Here is a 26,942-nt window from a genome sequence, read left to right as displayed (position 1 = left end):
TCACTCAGAGTGATGGGACAGAGATCTCCAATTTTATTTAGATATAAACGTTGCTGAGCTTCTCTGTAAGCCCTCCTTCCTGTAAATAAATATAGAAAAAATGACAAAGATAATCACATCACACAGTGTCTCACAATAACAAACATTTTATCTACTGAATGAATATTTGTCTTATGTTTGACTTAAAAGAGATCCATAGATCTTACGCCTCTCTCTTGAAGGTTTCGTGAGATATCTTGTCCTTGGCCACACCTTCAGGACACTCATTAAACTTCTCAATCCCCAAAGTGGTTAGTGCTGTGAAACAGAATCATACATAGTATGTTGAATGAGTGTTTCCTTGGGAGTGATGGAGAGGCATAAACATTAGGTTGTGGTATAGTATTATTAGACTTATAGGCTTAGACTTATATAGGCTGAATCCTCTGTATTCCCTTGGTATGCCCCCTACTTGTCTTTGATGCACTTATCTGATACAGTCCAATCCCCTCCATATTGTTTCTCGGCCATTGCCTCGCACATGATCAAATGGCCAATTTCTGACTCACCCTCCTTGTACTGAAAAAAAGTGATGTGCCCTTGGTTGTTAGGATCCAAGATGCCCAAAACGGCATCCAGGTTTGTGTCATTGAACAGGCTTGGGCAATCCAGTGACCGCATTTTGGATGCTCTCAGTTGTTCAAGCTGTGTGATCAGGAACTCGTTTGGTCTCTCTGTAGTAGAAACAGCACAGATGATGGGGGAAAAGACATGTCATGTGTAGGTAGGCTATGTCATAGGAATGATCCTCCTGTTTTGCAGTAGATCACACATTGCCTCTGTACCGGTACCCCCTGTATATGGCCTCGCTATTGTTATTTTACTGCTGCTGTTTAATTATTTATACTTTTATTTTCTATTTTTTACTTATTTTTTTTTTTAACTTCTCAAAGCATTGTTGGTTAATGGCTTGTAAGTAAGCATTTCACGGTATGGTCTACTACACCTGTTGTATTCGGCGCATGTGACAAATACAACTTGATTTGACTTTAACCCGACCTTATATCTCAACCATTCTCTTTTGCAAACTAGTGTGAAACAGATCATGAAAAACAACACTATAGTATAAGAAAGAATACAAAACACGAGATTTGGGGGGGGATTTAAATGACTAATGTTGCCAAAGAGGATGCTAGTGAGGAGTTTATTATGACGGCCCTCTTTCCTAACGTTAGTCAATCAGTCAGTGTAGTTAGCGTTAGCACATCAGGCTAGCTTACGTTTTACTTCAACCACCAAACAAGATGGGAAGAAAATGTTAACAAATAATGAAAAATAAGTCTAACCTGGTCTGTAAAAGAAGAGCATGCTTGTTAAATTATCCATGAGTTCGATAATTTTGTGTTTTCTAAGATAATCTGCAGCCTCTTGCTCTCTTGGTGTCGCCATTCTTCTGAAAAGTATATGTAGCTAGCTACATTGGTTGCTATGGATACGCCAAATCGTCTGGCGCTGTCTGCGAGAATGGTCTGCTGTGCGCTCCTCCTCGTCTAGCGCTCTGAATGATCAAAATCAGAATGATAACTATAAGAATAATTTAAGTTTATTCATTAATAAATAATGACTCAGATTATGATATATATTTTGTTGTTGTTGCGTGTGGACCCAACATAAAAGTCTATTAAAAGCATAAACACAATAAACATTTTATTCACATCTGTTGATTTAAAACCCAATGAACATTTCATACATACAGTATCTGACATACTCATACTAGTCTGCGCAGAATCTACATGAGTGATCCATCAAAAGACATGGTTAAAACTTGAGCTCACTTTGCTATGGCTCTCACATCAAGAACAGCAAAGAGGTGTCTGCTCTGGAAGTTGTCCTATACTCTAGACCTCATGAGTTCTCCATGACAATAGGTTCGATAAACACAATTGTAGGCTCCTGACCTAAATGTAAATAAGAATTTGTTATTAACTAACTTGCCTAGTTAAATAAAGGTTCCATTTTTTTTATAGTCTGAGGAGCCTGAAGCTCCATCCAGCCATGTGAACACATCATTGCCTGGAGCAACTTTGAATAGCATTGCACACGTCAACTTATACCACATTCGTTTCAAAACAAATGTGATACACACAGGTACATCCAATTTTTCTTATTCACATTTGTCCCTATGTGGTTTTTAAACATGTGCAATATGTACAAGGATTGCTCTAGTTAGATACTGTACAAAAATTTAATCAGTCTATGGAAAGGGTCACTGTCTTTGGGCAGCAACGGCAGCAGCCTCTTCTCTGGCTTTAAATCCCAGCAGTTCAGTCCTCAATTCGCCAGGTTTGGGAGGGATTTCTGGAATAGTCTGGCAAAGGGAAATAAAAAGGTGCATGCATTACATTGGAGTATCAGCAACATTATAAGCAATGCATTTATGATCTTATGAGCAAGTACGCAAAACACAAGACAATGTGGACCCTTCATTTTACGATACATGTGGTCATATAATGAAAAAGCAAAATGGGGAAGGATAGGAGTTTGTTTCCATGCTTACCAGATCGGGTCTGTAGTACTGATGGACAACCTCTGCTCCGACAAACATAGATAGTACACTGGCACCAAACATCCTCAGGTACCGAGGCCAAGACACACCAGCTGGCATCTTCACATCAGCCAAGAGGACCAATCAGTTACCTATACGGGGGAGAGACAGACAGTGGTATAGTGATAGTCATTAGCATGAAGCTGGAAAATTTTGATTGGTTCCAGGTGGGTGGGCGTTGTGCTAACCCTAACATCATTATTGTATCGAATAATCAACACAACATGCTAAGGAGTTGTAGTAGGGTACATTCATGACTTTCAATAATCACAGCCACAAGAAACACATAGTTTACATGTTAAACCCAGATTTTCTGACATTACATGGCACATCATCAGGGATCCATTGCCATACTGCTACAGTAGTTCTAGGTCTCCAAAATCTCTTATATCTCAATCCTTAGCTAGCTATGTCACTTAGCATATGTAACGTTACCTAGCTAGCTAGCTAAGTAGCTAGCAAGCTAGTAGTAGATATTTTGTCTTTGCTCCATAGTCATACCACCTAAAATAAACACTTGCACTCAGCTATTAACATTACCTTGCTCTATTCTGAAACAGACAAAAGGCGGGTTTGAAAAACGGTCGTTATCCAACAGAAATCTATTTATCATTGAAGCACATCGGCAGGTCACTTAACGTAACAGCTCTGCTAACACAGCCTTCTTCTTCTTCTTTTTTAGAATGTTATGTTACCTGTGTGGGTAATATTGGCGCGCTACTGCCACCTATCGCGTTCCATTTTCGAGAGATGGAATCTTTAGTTGTGAAATTCTGAAACTACTTTTTCATTCTGGTCAAAAGCGTAATGTACCTACATTATGTAGATAAGCTACATTTAAATATAATGGGTTAATGGCACAAAAGCCAAGTTGATGTGAGCCCAGCTCCATACTCCAAACCAGTAGGTGGCGACAATGCAAATACTTTTGCTAAGCAAAAGCCAACAAACTGAAGACAGATCCCCCCAATGTTCCTAAATGGTCTTTGTTTTGGGTGCATTGATCGCCCTCATTCGGTGCATTTGCTGAAAAGGGAATTGTAAACATATGTATAACAGGTATGTCTCTACACAACATATTTTATTAGTTACGCTAGCACGTTTATATACCCTCCTCGCAATTTTCCAGAAAGCTTTTTTTAGTATAGTAGACTGTGTAGCTAGAATGAATGTTGGTTGTCCGTAGCCCTTCCTACCACCAGACGTCTTTGTGGTGCTATGATAACAATCCGTTTGCCAAATCTAAAGACCTACAGCTTGTCAATACTCCTACTGTGGTAACTTACAGCGTAAAGGCATATCATTGTAGCTAACAGCAACATGAATATTAATTTATTTAAGTAAATCCTCGTAAAGATGGAAGAAAAGCAGTATACGTCACTGACGGTTCCTACGGATTATCTCCAACAGTGGTGAGTTGTCCTCCAAATGCATTGGTGTTGGAGGGTTTGCTTAAAATAAAATTGTTGTGGAGTGTCAGTGCAGTCTATATCAAAATACATATATGAAATAAATAACTGACAAAACAGTTACTATTGTCGAGGCCTACACTAGGCTATGCTTAATTGTCATCACAAACACATTCAGGAAAAGCATGCTTCTTATTGCAACACTACTTTTAAAATGAAGAAGCAATAATGGTCCTGTATAGACTGACAAGACAGGCGGGAATTCAGAAAAACAGACCGACAAAACAAAGACATCTCTACATGGTACATGATCAAATGCAAGAGTTGCAAAGAAAAAACGGTCATTGGAAGTGTATATGCAAAGTTACTCTGTTGATGCAGAGTATGAGGCAACGTGTCATTGATAGGCCATTGAGATTTAACTAAAGTAATTCTAGACCTTAAAAAATGTGCTTCATTAAAACATGGTCATTAATAGCACACATCCATATCAAATGATTGGGCCATAAGTTTTTTTTTTTTCTGACCAGGAAACGACATGTCAAACCAATGTGTGTGTGAAACATGTATTCTTTGAAGGCCGCTATCATTGATGTAAACTCATTCTGAGATCCTAGGAGCCTGAACAATTCCTCTATGGGCCCTCCCATCGTTGGTGCGTCATTTGTTTGTCATCAGTTTCGTCTCATCTCGGGACAAATCCCATGAAAACAAGAAGATAGTGTCACCCCAGTCTGCCTCTTGTCCTGTTGTCTTCTCGACCTGTAGGTACCAGTCCACCCAGCAGCACCCCCAAGCTCAACATGTGATGCAGTACCATAACACAGGTCATATGGGCCATTACATGGAGGGATCCAGAGAGGACCTGGTCATGACAGAGCTGTCGGTCCACCAGGAGCTCCCAGTCCACCAAGAGCTGGACTTCCATCATGACTTCCTCGGCCATCAAGAGCCAATTGTCCAACATCATCAGCCTGTGGATACATCACAAGGTACGTGATTACTGCCCCTCCCCCTACTTAGCCATGCAATCTACCATGTTTGCTTGGTAAATATTTGTACAGCTCGATTTGCCACTCTGTGCTCTCTTTCCTCCACATACCGTAAACACATTTTCCCCAGTCCCCATCTCCCTGGTATTAACATGAATTCACCCATCCTTGTGCAGTGCTGTTCCTGTAATCAATTGGTCAATCAATTCAATTATATTTGTCTAGCACCATTCACAGAATCAGTGGGAATGTTTGAGATCACTGATCTAGAAATCACCTTGCTTCCCAGATAGGCACTCATTATGTGATCAAGATAAGTGATTCTGCACCTCGCCTCAAACAGATTCCCGTCAAACGTGTTCATTTTCTTTCTTTTAGCTCCAATGCCAGGGAAGAGAAAGAGAGGTAGGCCTCCCAAACAGAAGCCGGGGGAGGGCCAACCGCAGGAGGAACACGATCAGGCAGAAGCTCTGAAGAAAGCCAAAAGGACCCTTAACCGCTTCAATGGCATGTCAGTGGATGAGGTCATGGCCAAAACCCTGCCAGACATTATTGACCACAACCTCGACATTTTGATAGTGAGTTTTAACGTCATTCAATGGGTGACATTTTCGGAGTGGGAATGTCGAGTAGGACTTTTGATGTGAAGTTTGGCTACATTTTGTTTTATCTGCCCCCTAATGATAGCCCGTGGATCAAACGCAAATGCTAATTAGATTAAAGCTATGAATTATGTGTAAATCTCAAAAATTACTTATTTAAAAAAAAATCTCTAGCATGTTGCAATAATAAGGTATTGTATTATCCCTTTCTCAGATTGGTATCAATCCAGGACTATTGTCAGCCTACAAGGGACGACATTACCCAAACCCAGGAAATCATTTTTGTACGTTTCACTCAGTATTATTTTTTTCTCTTCTATTTCCATATATCCAGAATACTGTAATATGACATTCTGACTGCTTGATCAGGGTCATGTTTATTGGGGCACACCGTAGAAAAACGGTGTGCAACGGAAAACAAAAGCTAGCTGTTCTTGTTGGACAAGTTCAGATAGTACCTCCCTGCTTAACTCATTTGAGACAGCTTTCTTCCGTTTCGTGCCTAGTGAGCACGATGATGAAAGTGATTGAGCTTGTTCTTGTTTCGGAACTTAGGGAAATGCCTGTTCCTCTCTGGTCTCACTGATGAGCAACTCAACCACATGCACGATCAAAACCTACCGGAGAAGTATGGCATTGGCTTTACCAACATGGTGGAGAGGACAACGCCAGGAAGCAAAGACCTCTCAAGGTGTCAAACCCTTTTCTTTTTTTTTTTCAAATGTATAGTAATTGTCAAATGTATGTTATTAAACGTAACATCACAGTAATAAAACTAACTTGCATGATGTGTTTTCTCTTTTAGTTTAGAATTGTCATCATGGTTAATTGGCTGTTCATTGTCTAGGCTAACTGTTGCTATTTCTACAGCAAAGAGTTTCGTGAAGGAGGCCATCAATTGGTAGAGAAGCTGAAGAAATACAAGCCACTAATTGCAGCTTTCAATGGAAAATGTGAGAACATTTTAGAGGATATCAGTAATTATAATTGTAGTTTTTTTTTTAATGCTGTCTTTTACACTTAACTTACTATTAAAAATGATATTCATTGCATTGCTCTTCTTTGGCAGGTATTTACGAAATTTTCAGCAAAGAGATCTTTGGTGTGAAGGCAAAGAAACTCGAGTTCGGCTTACAGCCGTACACAATCCCAGAAACCAAAACGGTAAGTAGTTTTACCAAAATAGAAAGAAGTCGCAAATGTTTGTATCTTGATGTTTGTAGCCATTCTCTGATTGGCTGGTCCTACTGTTGTTTTGGGGTCTGTTCAAGAGGGTGCAGTGTTCTAGAATATTCGGATAGAAATGTATTGTGTGTAGATCAAGTTTAGTGTTTGTGAGTCATGTCGGCTCTACACATTACATTCCTACCTGCAATGTTGCGAACGTTTTCACTCATTAAATACACCCCAGGTGTGCTACTTGATGCCCTCGTCAAGCCCCCGCTGTGCCCAGTTCCCCCGCGCTCAGGACAAGGTTCACTTCTACATCAAGCTGAAGGAGCTACGGGACAAGATCAAGGGTGTGGCCCCAGTCGCCCGTGAGGTGCAAGAGACAGAGTACCACTTCGACTTGGGACTTGCCAAAGGTAACTGAATTAGTCTCCCTTTGCCACACTTCAAAGTCTCGTTCATTTGGCTATTTCAGAACGAACGTGTGAAAGCCGGATACTGAATCTCTTATACACTGCATCAGAAAGTATTCAAACCCTTTGATTTATTCCACATTTTTGTTGTTACAGGCAGTAAATGGAAATGGATTACATATATACAGTACCAGTCAAAAGTTTGGACACACCTACTCATTCCAGGGCTTTTCTTTAGCTTGACTATTTTCTACATTGTATAATAATCCACAAATTAACTTTTAACAAGGCACACCTGTTAATTGAAATGCATTCCAGGTGACTACCTCATGAAGCTAGTTGAGAGAATGCCTAGTGTGCAAAGCTGTCATCAAGGCAGAGGGTGGCTACATTGAAGATTCTCAAATATAAAATACATTGATTTGTTTAACACTTTTTTTTTGTTACTACATGATTCCGTATGTGTTATTTCATAGTTTTGATGTCTTCACTATTATTCTACAAAGTAGAAAATAAAGTCAAACCCTGGAATGAGTACAAACTTTTAATTGGTACTGTGTGTATATATACATTATCTACACATAATACCCCCTAATGACTAAGTGAAAACATGTTTAGACATTTTTATTGAAAACTAAATGCAGAAATGTTTTCTTACCGTAAATATTCACACCCCTGAGTCAATACATGTTAGAATCAACTTTGGCAGTCTTTCTGAGTAAGTCTCTTAATAAGAGCTTTGCACACCTGGATTGTACAATTATTTGCACATTCTTTTAAACATTTCTCAAGCTCTGTCAAGTTGGTTGTTGACCATTGCTAGACAGCCATTTTCAAGTCTTACCATAGATTTTCAAGCAGATTTAAGTCAAAACTGCAACTAAGCCACTCAGGAACATTCAATGCTGTCTTGGTAAGCAACTCCAGTGAATATTTGATCTTGTGTTTTAGGTTATTGTCCTGCTGAAACGTGAATTTGTTTCCCAGTGTCTGTTGGAAATCCGACTGAACCAGGTTTTCCTCTAGGATTTTGCCTGTGCTTTGCTCCATTCCATCTCTTTTTTTTTATCCTGAAAAACTCCCCAGTCCTTGCCGATGACAAGCATACCCATAACATGATGCACCCACCACCATGCTTGAAAATATGAAGAGTGGTAGTCAGTGATGTGTTGTGTTGGATATGCCCCAACAGTTTAACAGTTTAGTAATATCGAACAATTCACAACAACACACACGTCTAACGTAAAAGAATGGAGTTAAGAAATACATAAATATTAGGACGATTAATGTCGGAGTGGCATTAACTAAAATACAGTAGAATACAGTATGTACATATGAAATGAGTCGAGCGTTATGTCAACATTTGACCAGTGATTCTATGTATATAGGGTAGCAGACTCTAAGGTGCAGGGTTGAGTAGCCGGGTGGTAGACGGCTATTTAACAATCTGATGGCTTTGAGATAGAAGCTGTTTTTCAGACTCTCGGTCCCAGCTTTGATATACCTGTACTGCCCTCACCATCGGTATGGTAGCGGGGTGAACAGGGCGTGGATCGTGTGGTTGATGGCCTTGATTATCTTTTTGGCCTTCCTGTGACATCAGGTGCTGTAGGTGTCTTGGAGGGCAGGCAGTGTGCCCCCGGTGATGCGTTTGGCAGACTGCACCACCCTCTGGAGAGCCCTGCGGTTGAGGTCAGCGCAGTTGCCGTACTAGGCGGTGATATAGCCCAACAGGATGCTCTCAATTGTTAATCTGTAAAAGTTTGAGGGTCTTAGCGGCCAAGCCAAATTTCTTCAGCCTCCTGAGGTTGAAGATGTGCTGTTGTGCCTTCTTTACCACACTGTCTGTGTGGGTGGACCATTTCAGATTATCGATGATGTGTATGCAGAGGAACTTGAAGCTTTTCACCTTCTCCACTGAGGTCCCGTCGATGTGGATAGGGGGGGTGCTCCCTCTGCTGTTTCCTGAAGTCCACGATCATCTCCTTTCTTTTTGTTGAGAGAGGTTATTTTCCTGGCACCACTCCGCCAGGGCCCTCACCTCCTCCCTGTAGGCTGTCTCGTCATTGTTGGTAATCAGGCCTACTACTTCTGTGTCGTCTGCAAACTTGATGATTGAGTTGGAGGCATGCGTGGTCACGCAGTCATGGGTGAACAGGGAGTACAGGAGGGGGCTGAGCATGCACCCTTGTGGGGCCCCAGTGTTGAGGATCAGCAAAGTGGAGGTGTTGTTTCCTACCTTCACTATCTGGGAGCAGCCCGTCAGGAAGTCCAGGATCCAGTTGCACAGGGCGGGGTTCAGACCTAGGGCCCTCAGCTTAATGAGCTTGGAGGGTACTATGGTGTTGAATGATGAGCAATGGTCAATGAACAGGATTCTTACATGGGTTTTACTCTTATCCACATGGGATAGGGAGGTGTGCAGTGCAATGGCAATTGCATCGTCTGTAGATCTATTGGGGCTGTATGCAAATAGAAGTTGGTCTAGGGAATAAGGTAGAGGTGACATGATCCTTAACTAGCCTCTCAAAGCACTTCATGATGACAGAAGTGAGTGCTACGGGGCAATATTAATTTAGTTCAGTTACCTTTGCTTTCTTGGGTACTGGAACAATGGTGGCCATATTGAAGCAAGTGGGGACAGCAGACTGGGATAGGGTGAGATTGAATATGTCTGTAAACACTCCAGCCAGCTGGTCTGTGCTGTCTCTGAGGACACTGCTAGGGATGCTGTCTGGGCTGGCAGCCTTGCGAGGGTTAACAAATTTAAATGTTTTACTCATGTCGGCCTGGGAGAATGAGAGCCCGCAGTCCTTGGGAGCTGTCTGCGTCGGTGGCACTGTGTTATCCTCAAAGCGGGCGAAGGAGGTGTTTAGGTTGTCCGGGAGCAAGACGTCAGTGTCCGCGACGTGGCTGATGTTCCCTCTGTAATCCGTGATTGTCTGTAGACCCTGCCACATACGTTTTGTGTCTGAGCTGTTGAATTGCGACTCCACTTTGTCTCTGTACTGACGTTTTGCCTATTTAATTGTTTTACGGAGGGAATAACTACACTGTTTTTATTCAACCATATTGACTTGCCAAGTTAAATAAAGATAAAATAAATTCCCAGTCACCTTGCCATGGTTAAATGCAGTGGTTTGCGCTTTCAGTTTTGCGTGAATGCTGCCATCTATCCACGGTTTCTGGTTTGGGTAGGTTTTAATAGTCACAGTGAGAACAACATCTGCTATACACGTGTCAGTGTTTGCATCGATGTTATTCTCTGAACATATCCCAGTCCGCGTGATCAAAACAATCTTGAAGCATGGATTCTGATTGGTCAGGCCAGCGTTGAATAGACCTTAGTACGAGCACTTCCTGTGAGTTTCTGCCTATAGGAAGGGAGGAGCAAAATGGACTCAACTCTCAGTTATTTATTCCTGTCTGCGCAATGTACTGAGAACCCAGCTGCCTGTATGGATGGGGACAGTATATCCGGAGAGAGCCATGATTCCGTGAGAGTATGTTACAGTCCCTGATGTCTCTCTGGATGGAGGTCCTCGCCCTGAGCTCGTCTACTTTATTGTCCAGAGGCTGAAGATTAGCGAGTAATATACTCTGAAGCGGTGGATGGTGTGCACGTCTCCTTAGTCTGACTAGGAGTCCACTCCGAATACCTCTTCTCCGCCGGCGGCATCTTGGAGCAGCCTCTGGGATAAGTTAAATTACCCTGGGGAGGTACGAACAAAGGATCCAATTCGGGAAAGTCGTCGTCTTTGTTGTATTGCTGGGGAGTTACCGCCGCTCTGATATCCAAAAGTTCTTTCCGGCTGTATGTAACAACACAAACTTCTTGGGCTAATAATGTAAGAAATAACACACAAAAATCTTGTCATCAAGTCAGTTAAGGACAAATTCTTATTTACAATGAAGGCCTACCCCCCTGGCCAAACCCTTCCCTAACCCGGATGACGCTGGGCCTATTGTGTGCTGCCCTATGGGACTCCCGATCACGGCTGGTTGTGACGCAGCCTGGGAACAAACCAGGGTATGTAGTGACGCCTCTTAGACCGCTGCGCCACTCGGGAGGCCCCTTTTCACTCTGTAATTTAGGTTAGTATTGTGAAGTAACTACAATGTTGTTGATCCATCTTCAGTTTTCTCCTATCACAGCCATTAAATTCTGTAACTGTTTTAAAGTCACCATTGGCCTCGTGGTAAATTTCCCTAATCGGTTACCTTCCTTTCCGGCAACTTAAGAAGGACGCCTATCTTTGTAGTGACTGGGTGTATTGATACGCCATCCAAAGTGTAATTAATAACTTCACCATGCTCAAAGGGATATTCAATTTCTGCTTTTTTTCCCCCTTTACCATCTACCAATAGGTGCCCTTCTTTGCGAGGTATTGGAAAACCTCCCTGGTCTGTGTTTTGAAATTCGCTGCTTGACTGTGAGGGGTACAGAGATGAGGTAGTCAATTAAGTCATGTTAAACACTATTATTGCACACAGAGTGAGTCCATGCAACTTATGTGACTTGTTAAGCCAATTTTTACTCCTGAATGTATTTAGGCTTGCCATAAAAGGGGTTGAATACTTATGGACTCGAGACATATAATCTATTCATTTTTTAAATTAATTTGTAAAAGAATTCTAAAAACATAATTACACTGACATTATGGGGTATTGTGTGTAGGCCAGTGACACAATCTCAATTCAATCCATGTTAAATTCAGGCTGTAACACAACAAAATGTGGGAAAAGTCAAGGGGTGTGAATACTTTCTAAAGACACTATATACACTGAATATAATGTCATTGATAAGTAGGGTGTCCAATCAAAGACACATTTTGAACAATGGGTAACATATGTTAATTGTGTAGATAACCCTCAAAGAAAACCAATGGTCCAAACATCAGGTCTCTATCATAAACGGTTCAAAAGTTGTTGGAGTGTTTACCCTTGTAATATGGTCAGAATTAGGGTGACTAAATCCATGGCAGTGGAAAAAGTGGTAAAAATAAAATCTGGAAAGTTGCGTCGCGTCAGCTACGCTGGATTCTGTGCAAGAATTAAAGGCGACTGGCTACCTGACAGGCTCACTTTCCCGTTGAACTCATGTTTCTTCTTGAATCTGCAGGACATAAAACAATATAGAGGTAGGATTTTGAGACATGACATGTAGTATTTTCATATTTTAGTACACATTACTCATATTAATTTTGAAATTCCTGTTCTTGTTCAAGGAATTCTCACAAAAACAAGCATATCTTTGTGACATGTCAACGGAGCATTGAGAGTTTACCAAGCTTATTTTCAAAAGCCTTTTACATTAATTCAGCTCATGTCATGCTAATTTTACTTTTTGCCACCCACGGAAACAACGACCACAAATTGTAAAATCCTCAAAAGTTATGAAAAACCTGCATGGCTATGTCAGAGCTCGGTACTTATTATCGGATCTATTATCTTACAAAGTCCAACTTTTTAGATATTATGTTAATTATATGTTAGAGAAAGATCCCACTGAACGATTCAGAACATGAATAATCATTTGTCTTGCTAAAATGTATTTTATAACATAAGGAAGTGAAATTTCATCACCAAAGCACGTTTTCACCCACTCTGGGCACAGTGGGTAGACACCCTAGCATAATGAATATGACTGATATGATAATAATCATACCCTTCATGTTACGCAAATTATATTCAATCATTTGGTGTACATGACAAACAAATGACATTCATTTATCCTTTGCAAGGCAGTTCAGAGTGTTGAAGATGAGTAACCTTGTATTTCTGGATCACTGCGCTACAGAGGATGCTAAGAGGATGGCCATCAAGGAAGAGCAGGTGGATCCTGAGTACGAGAACTGCGGTGGGGCGCGCCAGGATGCAAAGCAAAGCACCAGCTACTGCAACATTTCCTCCACCAAAGAGACAGGTGAGAGTAGGTTTCTGAAGACCAGAGTGCTTGTGTTTTTTACTTTCGTTAGTTAACCCGGGCCATCTGAGGCTGATCAAAAAGTAGACCCGAAAGATGAGACAAGTTAGCATCACTAGTCATACAGGTTTTAAGTTTGTTAATCTAAAATGACATTGTTAATCTAAAATGACATATGTAATTAATATTATTCTATTTGTTTTTTTTGCTTCTTTCAGGAATGCCCAATAAGGACCAAGCTACAGCAATGAGCCACATGCCATACGACCAGTGGATGACACAGTCGTTTGCGGACCAGATACCGGACATTAGCTGTAACAGTAGCAATGTACCTCAACCTCAGTTGGGAGCAGAAACCTTTTGAAGAAGGTCCCACAAGAAGAGTCATTGGGTCATACCGTTTCTGAGGCATCATAATGCATGCGTTACACTAGAAGGAAGACTGAGGGGAAATGGCCCATCTTGACTGGACTCCCATTTTCAAATCCTCTTTAAAACACAGGCCATTTTTTTCTTAATTTTGTAACTATTTATTGCATTTCATACAGCATGTGTCCAGTGTCTTATTTTTATATTTTTAAAGAATGGAATTTTGTCGTATATCTCACTTGTGTAATTGTGCTCTGGAATTTTCAAGTTTGTTATTACCGAGATATTAAATCAGTTGTAAAACTGACACAGTTATTTTGTGTGATCGCAGAACTTATTGATGTACATTGTTCATGACTCATTAGGGCACACCGTATTGCAACGGGAAACGAAAACAAGTGTTTCTTTTGTTGAGATATTCGGATAGTTACCTCTCCGTTTGCTTCCGTTTTTTGTTTAGTGACTTCAACTGCGGAAAGCTTTGAAGAAAACAGAACAACGGGGATGAACTGAAATGTTTAGTGTTTTTTTTTTTACCGTACCGTGTGCCCTAATGAACATGCCCCTAATTTTCATCTTCTGGATTCACGGCCACCTTGCCAGCAGGTCTCTCGAGGCCTTTTTGCACACAGACAGTTTCAGTTGCTCAAGATCAGGTGAAGGTAGCCCCAGTTTCCTCCTTGTGACTGATGATTATGGCGTTGTATCATTAATTTTAATACTGACCCATATATTTCACTTCAGCAGAGCAGCAAAGTAATTGCCAAATAAATGAAACGGACAACTTACAATTTCACATGTGAAAATGTTAATGGACCCAGAATTGAATCACGCCTTTCATTAAACAGAAATAAGCATGTCTTACCGTAACCAAAATGTTTAGGTGGAGGTGTTCATAATTTTACATGGATTGTAGCTTTATTTATTTTTTAATGTAACTAGGCAAGTCCGTTAAGGACAAATTCTTATTTACAATGATGGCCTACTGGGGAACAGTGGCCTAACTGCCTTGTTCAGGGGCAGAACGGCAGATTTTTACCTTGTCAGCTCAGGGATTCGATCCAGCAACCTTTCGGTTACTGGCCCAACGCTCTAACCGCAAGGCTACCTGCAGCTGAATCAAGCTTTCCTGACACACCTGTGGTCCTCTATAGGAATAAGGACAATTCTTCTGTATACATCATGTCAATCAGTCTATAAAGTGTAGCGAGTGGCTGAATTCTACTCATGGATTATGAGTGTGTTTCAATTTACTTACTGGGTTGTATCTTTTTGAGGACAAAATCTTGCTCCCTGTAACTCAGTCTTGTTTTGAGGCTATACTTTGTTGTGTAATTGAGGATTTATATTGACCCTAAAGAAAATATAGATTATCCCATTCAAACCTTAAAGCCTGGCCTGAATAAACGCTGGACTTATCTGGTGTAGATGATGTTGGGTTTAAAATCTTCAATATTAAAACACAAATGGTAGACATGGGTAAGTTCAGTTGTTCTGACACTAATACGCTATTGTAGTACTGTTGTAATTGCATCGTTTTTTTGTTTTTTTTCACAGCCACAAGTGGAATAGGATTGTCTTTATTCCTATAGAGGACCACAGTATGAGTCATAATACCCATAAAACCTAGCAGTCAAACAAGGAAAGGGTTCTAATCGTTTTTCCACCATTCATTTTTCCCATAGGGGATTTTAGAAACACTTAAAATAAGGGATGTGTTTTGTGTAGGCTTACCCTGGCGTGACATTTTGATAACCGTGGAAATCTCTCTTGGACCACCAGGTAAAATCAATATTTACTGTATTTACCCCCCAAAATTAAACGCTAATTAGCTGTTAATGTGGCTATCATAAAGAACTACAAATGCCATGATCTAGATGAGACTGCCGAATTGAGGCAAAGGTAAGAATTTCTGGATTACGATGTAATGTTAGCTAAACTGAGTAATTCATAAATTGGCAAAATTTCTTGAAATTGGCAATTCTTTGAAATGTCTTGTGCAAGTTTTAAATTGACACAATACCTGTTAGCAAAGGTGTCAGCTGGAGATGACAAGCAGGAACTTGCAGGGATTTGTAGTCTTGCATGATGTCTACTTTGATGCTAATTAGCATTTTTGAATCAAAGTAAATAGAGATTAATATATTGATAAAAATCACCTGGTCCGAGAGAAATTTACATTGGTTTTCAAAACGTCACACCAGGGTAAGGCTACACGAAACACAACCCTTATTTGAAGTGCTACTAAAATTCCCTATGGGAAAAATGAATGGTGGAAAAAACAATTGGAACCATTTCCATGTTTGACCGCTAGGTTTTATGGGTATTATGACACCATCGTGGGGCTCTATTGTGTAACAAATCTTTCAACACAATGCAAAACATGGCTAAAGTAGTAAAGAAACATGTTAATGCAATGTTGTTACTACACACACACATTTTTTTTATTGAGGGGTTCTTTGAGGGTGATGTGTAACCATTTTTCAGGTAGGGTGCTTAAGTGGTTTATGGTTATGTTGTCAAAGGTTGACCACCTCTTTTATCAATGTCAGTTCTGCAATCTTTGTAAGAGCATGTGACAATTAAGAGGCTACTGTGCATTTTACAGTAAATTAATGGAAGTTAGTAGCCTGTAAGTTGCTGTGAATTTTGCTTTACCTAACTGGCAACTAGCTATCAGTAGGGCTGGGCGACATGGCAAATAAATGATCACGATATATATATATTTTTTTCCATTCAATAACAATAATTATCACAATATTAATCAAATAATGTTTTTAAAGGGTAATTTCTGCTTCAGACTCAAGCCTGCCTGAAAAAAACGAATACTTTAATGTTTCTTATTTATTGTCAGAAGTAGAACTCACAAATAACATTTTAACTCCAATTTTTTTTAAAGCTGTAAACCCTTACAAGTCATGAGTAAGAAGTAATTTTTTTACAAATAATATAGTGCATGTCAATATGCATTATAACTGTTAGCCTAATGGCACATCACAGTTTATGTTGACTAGTTGTCTTGCAAGTTACAAGCAAGAAAGACAAGTCTGTCTACTGTCTCTAGCTTTAATGATAATTATCACAATTTTAATCAAATAATGTTTAAAAGGTGCATATCTGTTTCAGACTCAAGCCTGCCTGAACAAACCAAAGGCTTCAATGTTTCTTATTTATTGTCAGAAGTAGAAGAACTCACAAATTACATTAACTCCACTTTTTTTTAAAGCTATAAAACCTTAAGTTATGAACAAGAAATAGAAAAAAACAGTGCAAGTCAATATGCATTATAACTGTTTGCCTAATGGCACATCACAGTTGAAGTTGGGGTAGTTGTCTTACAGGTTACAAGCAAGAAACACAAGTCTGTCTACGGTCTCTGGCTTTAAAGCTGCCCTATGGCAGGTCACTATGTTGCCACCTGTGCTAAAAACACACTGAGGGGGAGCTGGTCGCAGGAATGCACAGGTAGCGCTTTTCCAGGTGGCTGACTTTGGGAAAGTTGTTTGGGGTGGATCTTCCACCAGTCCAGTGGATTGGTTTCACCGTCAGCATCAGGAGATTGGAGGTAGCAGCTGAGTTCCTTTTCTACCAGCTGGATTTCAGTAAGACCTGTGATGGTGGAGCACGGCTTTTTGAAAAAACTGCCCAGTGACTTTCTCTTTTTAGCTGGCAGTTGTAGTGAAGCGGCAGCAATGTCTCCCTGTGCTGGGCTTGGGTTTTCTTGTCACTCATTGGCCATCTCTGAGACAGCTCTTGCTTTTATGTGGCCCACCTTCTCCTCTTTGATGTAATGTGTTTTAAATTCGAGGGTCGACCAATGAGGCTATGTTCAGGAGGTCATCATATTTCTCATTCAGATAGTCCATGACTACCGTTTTGATGGTTTGGGTGAGCTCTGTTTCAACATCATCAGGTTTCATGACCTCTGTATTGAACAGGTGTAGTACTGGCAAGACACACTTGACATAATACTCACCAGACAGAGCATCCGTGAATTCTAGGAGTGGGGTCAATGCCTGGTTGATGGACTCAAGAACATCTATATTCGTATAGGTGGGAGATAAGTGCCGGGTCTTCTTGTCACTGGACAAGACCTGTGAAATGGCTTTCTGCTCCAGTACTCTTTGCACCATGTTTTGACGTGATCCCCACCTGGTAGGCGACTGTCACCAACTTGTGCTGTGGTAGGTTGTGTTCTTTTTGAGCAACTGCCAGGTCTCTTCTTTTTCCACGAATAGGAAAAGGCACCTACCAGTTTCTTACACACTTCAATTGCTTGATCCACCCGTTTGTCTCTACCCACTCTCTCTAAGAGAAATCAAGAGATTTTAATGAAATGTTAAAATCACAATAATCCCTTTAGTTATGTACAAATGTAATATTTAACTTTATCAGTTGATGAAAAAAATTGCACATTCAGTTTCATCTAACCAATCACTTCAATATACACAATTGACAAAGTTACTTACCAATGGCCAAGTGCAGATGATGTCCAAAACATTACAGTCGGGTCCATTTGTTGATTTGAGCAGCCTTCACGACGTTTGCACCACTATCCGTTGTAATGCAGACTTGTCTGTCTTGACTGAGTCCCCAGGAGGCGAGAGCGTCAATGAGCCCCCCTGCTATAGCTTCACCCGTGTGGTCGTCGGGAACGTATGATGCTTGAAGGCATTTATTTCGAAGATTCCACTCTTTGTCAATATAGTGGATAGTGAGGCTAACGTAAGGCTTACGTGTTACTAGACCACATATCGTAAAATCTGTCTGTTCCTCAACGTTTTTCCGACATTCAGCGTAGAGTTTAGGCAGTGCGGTGTGAGAGAAATGTTTGCGTCCAGGGAGCACGTACCTGTGGTCAATTAAATTGATAAGCCTCTTGAAACCTTCATTTTCGACTGTGCTAATTGGTAGCATGTTCTTAGCAATGCAATGCATAATAGCATTTGTGATGTATTTTCCATGTTTGTGTAACGGATGTGAAATGGCTAGCTAGTTAGCGGTGGTGCGCGCTAATAGCCTTTCAATCGGTGACATCACTTGCTCTGAGACCTTGAAGTAGTGGTTCCCCTTGCGCGGCTTTTGTGGAGTGATGGGTAACGATGCTTCGTGGGTGACTGTTGTTGATGTGTGCAGAGGGTCCCTGGTTCGCGCCCGGGTCGGGGCGAGGGAACGGACTAAAGTTAAACTGTTACATTTGCTCGTAGGGCATAAACGCTGTCAGTGTTGACTGCTTCGGGCAAACATCCCTAGATTGGCTAGTGCTTGAGGGGCGTTTATCAATACCGTGGCTCAAACTTTCTAAAGGTCGTACCAGACTTGGTAGTACCAGACTTGGTAGGGTAGCCACCTGTCTACGGCACAATTTGCACCGAACATCGCTCTGCTCTTTGTCGGACTTCAAAAAGCCAAACCACTTCCAAATAACTGAAACAGTTTAACCTTTTTTTATCAATAATTTCTTCGTTGGTTGCTCCTTCTCCATGGCTATCACTGCCACTGTTTTCGCCTACACCACTAATTTTTCGTGGTTAATAGTGGCTACTCCATCACTCGAGGTGCTAAGTGGTTTTTAGTGCGCGTATACCTCTTCACGTCCATATTGTCACTTCTCCGCACGTCCCTGCTGCGTCACAGAGGTGAAATGGACCGCTGTTCCTAATTATTCTACATCACATCAACATATCGAACATGTATCTAAACGTTTTTATATCGTTATTGGGGTAAGTAATTACCTCGACAATTATTGATTTATCGCCCAGCCCTAGCTATCAGTGTCAAAAAGCTATCCAAATTCACTGTAACTTAATAGCCAGTAACTGCTAGTAACTTATCTGCAACTAGCTGCCATTAACTTACTGTACTTTCACTGAACTTTACTGATTACAAGATAGCTTAACATTAGCTGACAACTACAAATCATTCTTTGTGGTGAGTACACTTGACTCAGCCTCCCTCATCAGACCTCAACATTTTTGTTGAGAGCCAACTGACCTTCCTGTCACACCAACAAGTCAGTGAGCATGACAGGGATCAGCCACAGTACTGTGAATTTTACAATAACTACTTGTAGCAAGCTGACAGTAATTTATTGAAAAATAAACATGAACTTCCTGGTGACCAACTGCCATTAAGTTACTAGAAAATGCACAGTAAACCCTCTTAACAGTGCAGCTCTTGATTGTCACAGGCTCTTACAAAGCTTGTAGAACTGGGAGTGGACAAATGAGGTGCTCAACCTTCATCAACATAACAATAAAACCACTTAAACTGGCACACACTACCACTAACGGTTGCCACAAAAACACTATATACAGTGAGGGAAAAAAGTATTTGATCCCCTGCTGATTTTGTACGTTTGCCCACTGACAAAGAAATGATCAGTCTATAATTTTAATGGTAGGTTTATTTGAACAGTGAGAGACAGAATATCAACAAAAAAATCCAGAAAAACGCATGTCAAAAATGTTATGAATTGATTTGCATTTTAATGAGGGAAATAAGTATTTGACCCCTCTGCAAAACATGACTTAGTACTTGGTGGCAAAACCCTTGTTGGCAATCACAGAGGTCAGACGTTTCTTGTAGTTGGCCACCAGGTTTGCACACATCTCAGGAGGGATTTTGTCCCACTCCTCTTTGCAGATCTTCTTCAAGTCATTAAGGTTTCGAGGCTGACGTTTGGCAACTCGAACCTTCAGCTCCCTCCACAGATTTTCTATGGGATTAAGGTCTGGAGACTGGCTAGGCCACTCCAGGACCTTAATGTGCTTCTTCTTGAGCCACTCCTTTGTTGCCTTGGCCGTGTGTTTTGGGTCATTGTCATGCTGGAATACCCATCCACGACCCATTTTCAATACCCTGGCTGAGGGAAGGAGGTTTTCACCCAAGATTTGACGGTACATGGCCCCGTCCATCGTCCCTTTGATGCGGTGAAGTTGTCCTGTCCCTTTAGCAGAAAAACACCCCCAAAGCATAATGTTTCCACCTCCATGTTTGACGGTGGGGATGGTTTCTTGGGGTCATAGGCAGCATTCCTCCTCCTCCAAACACGGCAAGTTGGGTTGATGCCAAAGAACTCCATTTTGGTCTCATCTGACCACAACACGTTCACCCAGTTGTCCTCTGAATCATTCAGATGTTCATTGGCAAACTTCAGACGGGCATGTATATGTGCTTTCTTGAGCAGGGGGACCTTGCGGGCGCTGCAGGATTTCAGTCCTTCACGGCATAGTGTGTTACCAATTGTTTTCTTGATGACTATGGTCCCAGCTGCCTTGAGATCATTGACAAGATCCTCCTGTGTAGTTCTGGGCTGATTCCTCACCGTTCTCATGATCATTGCAACTCCACGAGGTGAGATCTTGCATGGAGCCCCAGGCTGAGGGAGATTGACAGTTCTTTTGTGTTTCTTCCATTTGCGAATAATCACAGAAACTGTTGTCACCTTCTCACCAAGCTGCTTGGCGATGGTCTTGTAGCCCATTCCAGCCTTGTGTAGGTCTACAATCTTGTCCCTGACATCCTTGGAGAGCTCTTTGGTCTTGGCCATGGTGGAGAGTTTGGAATCTGATTGATTGATTGCTTCTGTGGACAGGTATCTTTTATACAGGTAAGAAACTGAGATTAGGAGCACTCCCTTTAAGAGTGTGCTCCTAATCTCCGTTCGTTACCTGTATGAAAGACACCTGGGAGCCAGAAATCTTTTTGATTGAGAAGGGGTCAAATACTTATTTCCCTCATTAAAATGCAAATCAATTTATAACATTTTTGACATGCATTTTTCTGGATATTTTTGTTGTTATTCTGTCTCTCACTGTTCAAATAAACCTACCATTAAAATTATAGACTGATAATTTCTTTGTCAGTGGGCAAACGTACAAAATCAGCAGGGGATCAAATACTTTTTTCCCTCACTGTCTACACACAAGTGTTTGGACACCCCTTAAAATTAGTGGATTCAGCTAATTCAGCCACACCCGTTGCTGACAGGTGTATAAAATCGAGCACACAGCCATGCAATCTCCATAGACAAACATTGGCAGTAAAATGGCCTGACTGAAGAGCTCAGTGACTTTCAAAGTGATACAGTCATAGGATGCCACCTTTCCAACAAGTCAGTTCGTCACATTTCTGCCCTGCTAGAGCTGCCCCGGTCAACTGTAAGTGCTGTTATTGTGACGTGGAAAAGTCTAGGAGCAACAACGGCTCAGCCGCGAAGTAGTAGGCCACACAATCTCACAGAATGGGACCACCAAGTGCTGAAGCGCGCAGCCCGTAAAAATTGTCTGCCCTCATTTGCAACACTCACTACCGAGTTCCAAACTGCTTCAGGAAGCAACGTCAGCACAAGAACTGTTCGTCGGGAGCATCATGAAATGGGTTTCCATGGCCGAGCAGCCGCACACAAGCTTAAGATCACCATGTGCAATGCCAAGCATCGGCTGGAGGGGTGTAAAGCTGACCGCCATTGAACTCTGGAGCAGTGGAAACACGTTCTCTGGAGTAATGAATCACGCTTCACCGTCTGGCAGTCCAACGGACAAATCTGGGTTTGGCGGATGCCAGGTGAACGCTACCTGCAGCAATGCATAGTGCCAACTGTACATTTTGGTGGAGGAATAATGGTCTGGGGCTGTTTTTCATGGTTCGCGCTTGGCCCCTTAGTTCCAGTGAAGGGAAATCTTGACTGGCCAGCACAGAGCCCTGACCTCAACCCCATCGAACACCTTTGGGATGAATTGGAACACCGACTGCGAACCAGGCCTAATCGCCCAACATCAGTGCCCGACCTCACTAATGCTCGTGGCTGAATAGAAGCAAGTCCCCACAGCAATGTTCCAACATCTAGTGGAAAGCCTTCCCAGAAGAGTAGAAGCTGTTATAGCAGCAAAGGGGGAACCAACTCCATATTAATGCCCATGATTTTGGAATGAGATGTTCGACGAGTAGGTGACCAAAAGTATAACATAATTTAGAACATGCGCCCAAATATGCTAATGAGCCCCTGTTTATTCTCGCTTCTCTTCCTCGTGAAGAGTATCTCTACTCTAGCGCTCCAAATTTGATATTGGATCCCTGGTTTCCGGCTTAACTGCTCACAAGTGAACCATGAAAAATATCGCTGCAGGGCGTAGGTCTTAGGACTCTGTCGAGAGGTTGGGTCGAGAGGTTGTGGTCCCGTGTGGCTCAGTTGGTAGAGCATGGCGCTTGCAACGCCAGGGTTGTGGGTTCATTCCCCACGGGGGGACCAGGATGAATATGTATGAACTTTCCAATTTGTAAGTCGCTCTGGATAAGAGCGTCTGCTAAATGACTTAAATGTGGGTACTAACCATTTTGTTCCTCACAATGACCAGTGCTATCCCGTCCCAGGACAAACCTAGCCTGTCACTCAAACCCCCCACGTTCTAGTGCTTGCAGTTCCATGATTGCGGGAAAGATTCCCACCCTCTATGCATCAATTGCTTGGATTAAGAACACGCCGAAGAGGTGCTCAAGGACCCGGAGTCAAGAAAGCAGGTCTGAAAAGGAGGCTTAAATGGGCTTCTATCTCGATAGTCCCTCTTGCCTCCGAGCCAACAGCGATAGCTGAGGCTCAGCTCTCTGCATCAGAGCCCAGTTGGGCCGAGGTCATGGATAGCCTAAACTCCCCCCTCCTCACTGTCTGACGACGTAAGAACTGACTTGCCTAGTTAAATAAAGGTTAAATAAAAAGGAAGACGAGGATGACAATGGGATTAATCTTATGGATATCCTTGAGATAGCGCAGGTGATGGGGATGACCCCAGCCTGGAAATGCGCAATAAGGAGGAATCCGGGTTTGGCAACCCTCTCACTGGCTCACCACCTCATCCTCTCGTGACATGTTACTATCGACACCAGTGCCTCACTCCCTGGGAAGGCGGAACACTTTACTGCCTCCGTTTTTTCAGAGGACTTACAAGCCCTCGGCCCAAGCAAGAGCTTCTAATGTGACCTTTTTATCTAAAGGTTATGGAAAAGATAATAAAACAAAAACATTTTAGTAAATATTACTGTACACAAAAACACTACAGTAAATACTACAGTATACCGTAGCACAGTCTGCAAAAACACTACAGTAAATACTACAGCATACTACAGTCCGCAAAACACTACAGTATACTACAGTCTGCAAAAACACTACATTAAATAGTAAAGTACCCTACAGTGTGCAAAACCACTACAGTAATTCCTATAGTATATACTACTCTTTTTTTACTACAGTATTAATACTACAGTAAACTGCAAAAACACTACAGTGAATGCTACAGTAAAGTCCGCAAAGTAATAGTATATAGTAATCTTACCATAGTATACACTATAGTATTTTTTCATGTGGGTTCCTTCTGCTCTATTGCTTGGCTGCTCTGTCCCAAGGGAGTGATACACGGTAAAAATGGGATGGGGCTGTTGTTCATCTGAAGTGCTTTTACTGATCGGTGTCGGCTTTGGTTCATTCAACGTAATCTATTCAATTTGTCTGAAATCAAACAACAAATTTGGCAGATCAATGTGGTATTTGAATTGAATGAAGGTTTCTAAATATCTTTCAATACCTCAAGCACGTGCATTGCATAGCATAGCAGTGGGGGCAGTGTAGAGGCGGCAGGCGATCAGAAGATGAGGTGTGGTTTATTTGGGGCAAGGCTTTCAATTTGTTATTTTTAGCCAATAGCCAGAGTGAATGTCATTCCAGGTAATCAGTTCTGTTGAATTCACCATGCAGAACTGTACTGCCAACACGGAATCTGTAATGATACTTGCATAGGTGTATGTAGTAGTTTGAAGCCTCTACTCAACAATCATGCCATTTATCTGGGGTTTACAAAGGCTTTTGTAAAGCTCACCTGCAAAAGCCCAAGGAAAGTGGAGGCCTAGGCCTACCTATCTTTAAACACTAGTACTGGGCTGCAAATGCCAAGGTGTTGACTCACTGGCGATTGGGTTTCCCTGATGTGTTAGACGCTGATGCCATCCTGTGGCTAAGTATGGAAGTCTATACCACAATAAATACCTATCTTATTTAAAAATACATATATTTAACCTTTATTTCACTTTATTTATAGCCATGTTTTTCTCCAAAGCAGAGTGCCCAAACAAATGAACAGGCAACAAGTTTGTTTTGAAATATTCTTTAAGAATTCTAAACCAGATGAAGCATGTTTATAAGGTGCCTGATACCTCTGTATACATCCCGATATGCTTTTATCATTATTTGGTTCCATCTCAGGCTCATAAGGTGTTTGTTGAATGGAAGAAGGGGCTGGCCGCAATTGAAGACCTATACTAGACTGTTGGGGAGTAGTGAACTACATGTAGTTCAACCAGTAATTTAACTACATGTGGTAGTTGAACTCAATTCAATTTGTTGCCATGTAGCAGTGTAGTTAACTGCTGGAACTACACACTACTTTTTTAGCAAAAAAGAAAAGAAAATGTGTGAAGTAGGCAAGATGTTTTTCAGCATCAGTCCTGCCTAATTCTCGCTTGAAACAGTTTTTGTTTTTAATAGGCTAAATGACACATTCTGCTACCAGTCTATGCAGTCTATGACAATTTGTAGTCTATGACATTTTAGATTTAGATATAATTTATCGCAAAGTACTTTTGTAGTGAACTACTTTTTCAAAGTAACTTTAGTTAGGTAAACTATATTCTTTTAAAAAGGTAGCTTTAGTGTAGCTTAATGAGCTGACAGAGCACCCCCCAGAAAGCTATGACCTTTGGCTTTCACCTAGAATTGTTTATTTATGACAACAAAAAACTTTCCAACCCATATGATCTAGTACACAATAAAAGTATAATAATACATATACAAATATGATGGTATGATATATATTTTTTTGAATGAATAATCATTTTAATACGTTATAGTATGTCCATATATAATTATAATCTGTTTTAGGAACATCTACCCAAGTATTTCACCTTCTTTATTACTTTACCAAACATATACTGAACAAAAATCTAAAACGCAACATGTAAAGTGTTGGTCCCATGTTTCATGAGTTGAAATAAAATATCCCAGAAATGTTCCATACCCACAAAAAAGCTTATTTCTCTCAAATGTTGTGCACAAATTTATTTTCATCCCTGTTAGTGCGCCTTGTGCTGTGGACAATAAAAGGCCACTCTAACATGTGCAATTTTGTCACACAACACAGTGCCACAGATGTCTCAAGTTGAGGGAGCGTGCAATTGGCATGCTGACTGCAGGAATGTCCACCAGAACTGTTGCCATTATTTGAATGTTCATTTCTCTACCATAAGCCGCTCCCAAGGTAGTTTTATAGAATTTGGCAATATGTCCAACCAGCCTCAAAACCGCAGGCCACATGTAACCACGCCAGCCCAGGACCCCCACATCCGGCTTCTTCACCTGCGGGATTGTCTGAGACCACCCACCCGAACAGTTGATGAAACTGAGGAGTATTTCTGTCTGTAATAAAGCCCTTTGTGGGGAAAAACTAATTCTGATTGTCTGGGCCTGGCTCTCCAGTGGGAGCCAGGCCACTGGATGCGCCCCTGCCCAGTCATGTGAAATCCATAGATTAGGGTTTAATGAATTTATTTAAATTGACTGATTTCCTTCTATTAACTCTAACTCAGTAAAATCCTTGAAATTGTTGCATGTTGTGTTAATAATTTTTGTATGTAATGACATTGGTCATAGTCAAAATCTGTTAAATTTGTGAATGTCTAAATCAACATTTGGACCATTTAAACAGTGTGCATCCCACCTATAGACAAGGGGACAAGGGCTATGTAACGAGCTCAATTATGTTGTTCTAAGCATATGCAATGTGTCTGCCAATGACATAAAACAAATGTTTGACTTCCACACAAAATTCCTTCTTAACTCATTTTAGGTTTAAGGAAGTGTGTAGGTCGCATTCTTTATCGTAGAGCTTTAAAAGTTATGTATTTTGATCTGCCTGCTCGAGACAAATTCAGCGATTGCTTTGCCATGTCTATGCCCTGAAGCAGTTGAGCTGGATAAATGTTTTTCCTTTTAAGTAAAGTTGCAGTGAAGAGATATAAATGAATGTAATGATGCAGCCGACCACCAGAGGGAGGCAAATACACGTTTATTCGACAGAGGACGTTGACAAGGTCCTAGGAAGGAAGAACACATTTGAACTCTAAGTCAGACACTATATAAAGGGAAAATTCCAAACTTTGAAACCCTCACTGTGCAATGCTCATTTTATGACTTGTTACAGCGCCCTCCCAACTCAAAACACCTAGTCTCCCAGTTTGTATCCTTTTTTCTCCAAATATACAGAGGGCTCTACTAGTCATTTTAAGGAGACCTGGGATGAAGAGTTGATATCTGGGGAGAAGCCCTGTCTAGAATTAACTCTCGTTCCATCCATGACGGGTATCAATTGGTACAATAATGTAATGCAGACTTCTTTACTGCAAAAACAAACTACATAGAATCTACCCTCAG

The 26,942-nt window shown here is 41.3% G+C and overlaps 3 protein-coding genes and 1 long non-coding RNA gene across 6 annotated transcripts; 1 reads left to right on the top strand and 3 right to left on the bottom strand.

Annotated features, from left to right (window-relative positions):
• Nucleotides 1–10: 10 nt before the first annotated feature.
• On the bottom strand, nucleotides 11–1,530 carry efcab10 (EF-hand calcium binding domain 10). The gene is made up of 4 exons (XM_071326632.1): nucleotides 1,326–1,530; nucleotides 549–713; nucleotides 207–297; nucleotides 11–79 (listed from the first exon to the last, which is right to left on the bottom strand). Exons 1-4 carry the CDS (start codon nucleotides 1,426–1,428, stop codon nucleotides 34–36), a joined length of 405 nt encoding a protein of 134 aa, XP_071182733.1. The 5' UTR covers nucleotides 1,429–1,530; the 3' UTR covers nucleotides 11–33.
• Nucleotides 1,531–1,673: 143 nt separating this feature from the next.
• uqcc6 (ubiquinol-cytochrome c reductase complex assembly factor 6) lies at nucleotides 1,674–3,264 on the bottom strand. Its single transcript, XM_071326633.1, has 3 exons — nucleotides 3,125–3,264; nucleotides 2,537–2,676; nucleotides 1,674–2,347 (listed from the first exon to the last, which is right to left on the bottom strand). The coding sequence occupies exons 2-3, from the start codon at nucleotides 2,642–2,644 to the stop codon at nucleotides 2,246–2,248; spliced, it is 210 nt and encodes a 69-aa protein (XP_071182734.1). The 5' UTR covers nucleotides 2,645–2,676; nucleotides 3,125–3,264; the 3' UTR covers nucleotides 1,674–2,245.
• A 198-nt stretch (nucleotides 3,265–3,462) lies between these two features.
• On the top strand, nucleotides 3,463–13,780 carry LOC139530329 (G/T mismatch-specific thymine DNA glycosylase-like). Of its 3 annotated transcripts, none has more exons than XM_071326629.1 (11): nucleotides 3,509–3,643; nucleotides 3,926–3,996; nucleotides 4,762–4,985; nucleotides 5,364–5,563; nucleotides 5,802–5,871; nucleotides 6,143–6,278; nucleotides 6,458–6,540; nucleotides 6,657–6,751; nucleotides 6,999–7,173; nucleotides 12,971–13,096; nucleotides 13,315–13,780. In XM_071326629.1, the coding sequence occupies exons 2-11, from the start codon at nucleotides 3,941–3,943 to the stop codon at nucleotides 13,458–13,460; spliced, it is 1,311 nt and encodes a 436-aa protein (XP_071182730.1). In that variant the 5' UTR covers nucleotides 3,509–3,643; nucleotides 3,926–3,940; the 3' UTR covers nucleotides 13,461–13,780. The 3 variants fall into 3 exon arrangements, with proteins under 3 accessions (XP_071182731.1, XP_071182730.1, XP_071182732.1); XM_071326631.1 differs by lacking the exon at nucleotides 13,315–13,780 and adding an exon at nucleotides 11,539–11,623; XM_071326630.1 differs by lacking the exon at nucleotides 3,926–3,996 and having other exon boundaries at nucleotides 3,463–3,643.
• A 2,728-nt stretch (nucleotides 13,781–16,508) lies between these two features.
• LOC139530325 (uncharacterized) lies at nucleotides 16,509–18,455 on the bottom strand. The gene is made up of 2 exons (XR_011666006.1): nucleotides 17,935–18,455; nucleotides 16,509–17,773 (listed from the first exon to the last, which is right to left on the bottom strand). It is a non-coding gene; the product is annotated as an uncharacterized lncRNA (long non-coding RNA).
• Between the last annotated feature and the right edge of the window lie 8,487 nt (nucleotides 18,456–26,942).

Source organism: Salvelinus alpinus, chromosome 9 (assembly GCF_045679555.1).
Source record: "Salvelinus alpinus chromosome 9, SLU_Salpinus.1, whole genome shotgun sequence".
NCBI lineage: Eukaryota > Metazoa > Chordata > Actinopteri > Salmoniformes > Salmonidae > Salvelinus > Salvelinus alpinus.
Note: the sequence above shows the minus strand (reverse complement) of the source record. Positions and strands in the feature narration are given on the sequence as shown.

Bases quoted from the DNA above. Each gene is read 5' to 3' on its own strand.
- efcab10 (XM_071326632.1), bottom strand. From the start codon at position 1,428: ATGGCGACACCAAGAGAGCAAGAGGCTGCAGATTATCTTAGAAAACAC. The intron at 298-548 runs GTGAGTCAGAAA...TCTGTTTCACAG, and splicing joins TTTTTTTCAGTACAAGGAGG to CACTAACCACTTTGGGGATT. The intron at 80-206 runs GTAAGATCTATG...ATTTATTTACAG, and splicing joins GAAACCTTCAAGAGAGAGGC to GAAGGAGGGCTTACAGAGAA.
- uqcc6 (XM_071326633.1), bottom strand. From the start codon at position 2,644: ATGCCAGCTGGTGTGTCTTGGCCTCGGTACCTGAGGATGTTTGGTGCC. The intron at 2,348-2,536 runs GTAAGCATGGAA...TCCCTTTGCCAG, and splicing joins AGTACTACAGACCCGATCTG to ACTATTCCAGAAATCCCTCC.
- LOC139530329 (XM_071326629.1), top strand. From the start codon at position 3,941: ATGGAAGAAAAGCAGTATACGTCACTGACGGTTCCTACGGATTATCTC. The intron at 6,279-6,457 runs GTGTCAAACCCT...CTATTTCTACAG, and splicing joins GGAAGCAAAGACCTCTCAAG to CAAAGAGTTTCGTGAAGGAG. The intron at 13,097-13,314 runs GTGAGAGTAGGT...TGCTTCTTTCAG, and splicing joins TTCCTCCACCAAAGAGACAG to GAATGCCCAATAAGGACCAA.